The sequence below is a fragment of the Homalodisca vitripennis genome, unplaced genomic scaffold (genome assembly GCF_021130785.1).
Source record: "Homalodisca vitripennis isolate AUS2020 unplaced genomic scaffold, UT_GWSS_2.1 ScUCBcl_4;HRSCAF=275, whole genome shotgun sequence".
Classification (NCBI taxonomy): Eukaryota; Metazoa; Arthropoda; class Insecta; order Hemiptera; family Cicadellidae; genus Homalodisca; species Homalodisca vitripennis.
This window is the reverse complement of record NW_025776145.1, coordinates 53,578-54,795: the sequence shown is the minus strand read 5'-3', so window position 1 is coordinate 54,795 and position 1,218 is coordinate 53,578. Positions and strand designations below refer to the sequence as shown.

General features: G+C 45.3%; 1 protein-coding gene across 1 annotated transcript; it reads right to left on the bottom strand.

Moving 5' to 3' along the window:
* Positions 1-488: 488 nt before the first annotated feature.
* LOC124370145 (protein GVQW3-like) lies at positions 489-905 on the bottom strand. Its single transcript, XM_046828434.1, has one exon. It carries the CDS (start codon positions 903-905, stop codon positions 489-491), a length of 417 nt encoding a protein of 138 aa, XP_046684390.1.
* Positions 906-1,218: the final 313 nt, after the last annotated feature.

Below are 1,218 nucleotides of genomic sequence, written 5' to 3'. Positions count from 1 at the left end.
TAGCTGTTAAAGTTTTAACCACATGTCTGTTAGAAAATTACAAAGTAAGCAAAGACAGAGATAAATTCCCTGTGAATTCTCATTCTTAAATTTTCCACTCGCATTCTGCGAAAAATGAAGTAAACAAAAAAGGGCGAATAAAGGACAATTTAATTTAAAGTATCGCGAGATTATTAGTCGCAAGCAGGCGTTCTGTATTATCATCAATGTCCATGACTCGGTGAAGAAACGTAGTACAAACGAACGCGTGCCTACAGGGTGTGGTAGATAAGTAATGAGACTCAGTCTAAAAAAAAACAAATTTATTGATCTGATTTGTACAAAAAACGTTAATATTCTTCAATGTACTCGCCTTGGGCGTCGACACAATGTTGCCAGCGCGTTTTCCCAAGCTTCATAGGCCCCACTATAGTCCGTTGGAGTTATCCCAGTTAGTGCCTTCGTGACAGCACGTTGGATGTTCGGAATATCGTCGAAACGATGACCCTTCAGGCCTTCGGAAATAGGAAGGAATCAGGAGGACTCATGTCAGGGCTGTATGGTGGCTGTGGCAGAACTTCAACTCCAATTCGGGTCAAATAAGAGGTCACGAGGCTTTTGTTCGCGGGGAGCACTCGGGGAACCAATTTTGCACAAACTTTCCTCATCATCAAATCTTGCGTAACAATTTGGCGAACCGTAAATTTATTCACGGAGACCTCATCGGCGATCATTTTGAGGCTTAAACGACGGTTGGAGTCCAGGTGTTCTTTCACTTTGGCCACCGTTTCATCCACACGACTCGTTGAAGGGCGTCCAGATCGTTCCATGTCTTCAACGGATTCCCTCCCGTTTTTAAATTCATTAAACCACCAGAACACTTGAGCTCTTGATAGGGCGTGCTCTTTGTAGGCCTCCGTAATCATAGCGAAAGTTTTCCGAAGCAGTTTTGCCCAAGTGAAAGCAAAATTTGATTGCATACCGCTGTTCTATTGACCGATCCATCTCAGCGTTTTCACAAGTGTCACGGGCACACAAACAACGTAATACGCGAAGCTCGATCCTCACTGCGCCAGAGCTACAATGCGACTGCGAACCGGTTCTACTGTTAGCTCAGATCCCCCACCACGTGACCTGCAGGTGGAGACCGCACTGCGAGCGACTGGGGCGCCGCGCGGCGGCCAGTCTCATTACTTATCTACCACACCCTGTATAACGAAAAAATTTAAACGATAGTAG

Coding starts and splice junctions, on each gene's coding strand:
- LOC124370145 (XM_046828434.1), bottom strand. CDS start 905: ATGATTACGGAGGCCTACAAAGAGCACGCCCTATCAAGAGCTCAAGTG.